The 2963-nt window shown below is 48.8% G+C and overlaps 1 protein-coding gene across 1 annotated transcript in view; it reads left to right on the forward strand.

Annotated features, from left to right (window-relative positions):
• The window catches only part of UCK1 (uridine-cytidine kinase 1), a 4175-nt gene extending 1709 nt beyond the window's left edge, over positions 1–2466 (forward strand). The window contains exons 5-6 of the mRNA XM_009322177.1: positions 460–508; positions 927–2466. Of these exons, the coding sequence (XP_009320452.1) occupies positions 460–508; positions 927–1114 (237 nt within the window). The 3' untranslated portion in view covers positions 1115–2466. The remainder of the gene's footprint in view (positions 1–459; positions 509–926) is intronic.
• The last annotated feature ends 497 nt before the right edge of the window (positions 2467–2963 follow it).

Consider the following 2963-nt stretch of genomic DNA (forward strand, 5'->3'; position numbering starts at 1 on the left):
TAAAGATCAATAAAATGTCATCAGAGGCAGGAAGGAATTTGACATGCACACTGGGTACCTTGGCTCTCGGCAGAGGTTTAGCAATGGCTTGTGAAATGCTGATTAGAACCAGCTCTTAGCAAACAGACCTCAGCCTCAAAGTGGGCGACCCATCTGAAGGCAGCGTACTCTTCAGAAGTGTAAAAGCAAGCACTCCACGCTCGACCTACTGCTTCTACCTGGTGATTCACTGCAAAGGGACAGTAAGAACAATCCCTGACCGTAAATCCAGTGCACGTTAGCCAGTATGACTTCTCAATCCATGTAGGTGTTGCCGTGACTGAGAGCTTTAACTTACAGCCCCAGAGCACAGAAACCCCTCCATCTTTGCCCTCAGCTTTCTGGCATTTGGTAGCTTTTTCCTAGAACGCAGCTGGCTTTTTCCCACTGACAGTCCCCACCACCGTTTCTGTTTTGCAGACAAAGAAGTATGCAGATGTGATCATCCCCCGAGGAGTTGACAACATGGGTAAAAGGGAGTTCGGTTCTCTGTCCAGTTTCTCTGGGGAGACCACCTTTGGGGTTGGGAAGAGGCCGGGTGGCACACCACTGCCTTGTTTGCATGCTTCTAAGGAAAGGGGTTTTGCTGGAGGGCTGTAGGGGAGGGGGCTGCTCGGAGCCTGACCGGGATAACCAGCTGCTCGGCCTGTGGAGGGCTGGAAAAAAGTGACATGCGATTGGAGATGCGGAGCAGGACACCAGTGTTAAAGCCGGTGCTGCGATTGCTGGTTTCTGTTGGGGTCTGACCTCACTGCAGAGGGCAGGCGTAGTTTCATTTAAGGGCTTGTTGTTAAAACTTGAGCTGAACAGGGCTGGACGCTCCACGTTTTCTAGATAGCTCGGCCAAGAAAGCCTACGTGTCCTGTATTTCCCGTTCCTCTCTGCAGTTGCTATAAACCTCATAGTGCAGCACATTCAAGACATCCTCAACGGAGACATCTGCAAGTGGCAGCGAGGGGCAATGAACGGGCACGGTCGGACCTACAAGCGCCCGTTCCCTGAACAAACAGAGAGCAGCAGTGTGCTAGCGGCCGGCAAACGCTCCCACCTGGAGTCCAGTAGCCGTCCGCACTAACCTGTCGGCGTCTGAAGGATTTGCCTCTGGTCCAGACCAGCACCGAAGACAACTTTGGGAAAGGACTTCAACGGAATGGTTGGTGAAGTGCCCTTTAAATCGTCCTAGCAGCGGAGGGGATACTGGTGCAAAACTTCTGGCGCAGGGGAGAGGAAGTAGTTGGCCTACAGCCCCTCTCCCCGCCAAACCCCCCTCCCTTTTCTCCCTATGATGTCTGGAGTTATGATGTTACTTGATGAACTGGTTAAAGGCAGTGCTTCTTGCCTTTTTTTAATTTTCAAAATGAGCTCTAATGCCGAAGTCTCCCCTGAAAATTAAGTGCTACCGGGTGATTAGCAAGATACCCCATTTCCCTGATGATGATCTTCCTTCAGGAAAATTAGCGGCCTGTTTTTTCAAAAGAAAAAACAGTCTCTTCACGCAAGGCTAGCTCACACCCTGTTAATTTTAACAAGCAGGTGCAGTCCTTACACTTCTCTACCTTGTTGGGACCTCGAGTTCTGGCATTGCGCTCCTTTTTAGCCTGTAGTAGCATGTGGGGGCAGAAGGATTGACCCATAGAGGAATCTCTCCCCTGAGATAGAGATGAAAGGGAGACTGTCTGGGGCAAGTGGGAACTTACAGTTCATCGGGGGACAGGCCCAAGAAGCTGTGTGATTCCGGTTCCTAATTGATTCCTTTTTAAGCTCCCGAACCTTGCTGCGCTGTACGATTATTTTTTTTGTGCCCAGATGGTCTCCTTTACCACAGTTACTGAATGTGTGAGCGCCGACTGGATTGAGTTGCTCATGGAAACGGAACCCTGACCTTGTCAGTATTAGTGTCTTGTAGGGTGTTTCTGGTTGCAGATTCTGCTGGGCGGAACGCATCCACTTCCAGAGCTGGGGGGTAAGGTCAGCAAGGGGGAGAGCTGTGAATTGCAAGACGCTCCTTCTGACGGCACAAGCAGCTCTCTGGACGCGCTTCCACCCTCAAACAGGGTCGAAGCGCTTGCCTTGCACTCAGGCGGTTTAAACTCAAGAATGTCTGGTTTTTTCAAAAGAGCAGACAAGAGGCTGGAAGTATAAACAGTGACAGCCCAGTTCCTGTGGCTTACCCCCGATAAGTGATACTGCAGCAACGTGAAGTTTCTGGGGGGGAAAAAAAAATAATCTGAAATGAAGTGCTGGTTGGGCCTTTGAAAATGTCCTCGTGGTATCCTTCTGGAATCTGGACTTAGGGTGTAATTTTAAGAATGGGGCAGGGGGGAGAATATTAAGAGGAACTTTTTCATATTTGCTAGTTTTCTAAAACCAGGGTCTGGCTGTGTTTGGTTGTGGGCATGTTACTTTCGCTAATAAACAAATGAACAAACAGTGAGCAGAAATGACCATTTTATATGAAAGGTATTTATGCTACTTGCACTACACCAGCACAAAGGTCAGAAGGGAACGCTTCTGGAGATGCCCTTTCTCCCCTTAACTCAGAATTATTAGCTTTAGTTCCGTAATGGCTGAAGCTTTAGATTAAAAAAAAAAAAAAAACCCAACCCAAAAAAACTTTAAAAATGCAGTCTGCACTTTCATCCCTATAGTCTTCAACACTGGAAATCGGTAAAGGTTTGTTATCTGTTAGCGATCGCTGCAGTTCAGGGGTAAGTAGGAGCAAAATAGTCACTAAAACCTACTTTGAATGACTGTGGTGTTTGATCATACCTTCCTCTGGGGGGCGGGGAGCTCAAAGCAGCCTTGAATAGCATTTGTGATAGCAGTAAGGAACTCTACAGCAAAAAGCACCCTGGTCTGTCTAGGACTGCTGTTCTTGGTCAGCGTTGAGCTGTGTTGCAAGACCCTGCTGCTGCAGCCACATG

Source organism: Pygoscelis adeliae, unplaced genomic scaffold (assembly GCF_000699105.1).
Source record: "Pygoscelis adeliae isolate BGI_AS28 unplaced genomic scaffold, ASM69910v1 Scaffold114, whole genome shotgun sequence".
Classification (NCBI taxonomy): Eukaryota; Metazoa; Chordata; class Aves; order Sphenisciformes; family Spheniscidae; genus Pygoscelis; species Pygoscelis adeliae.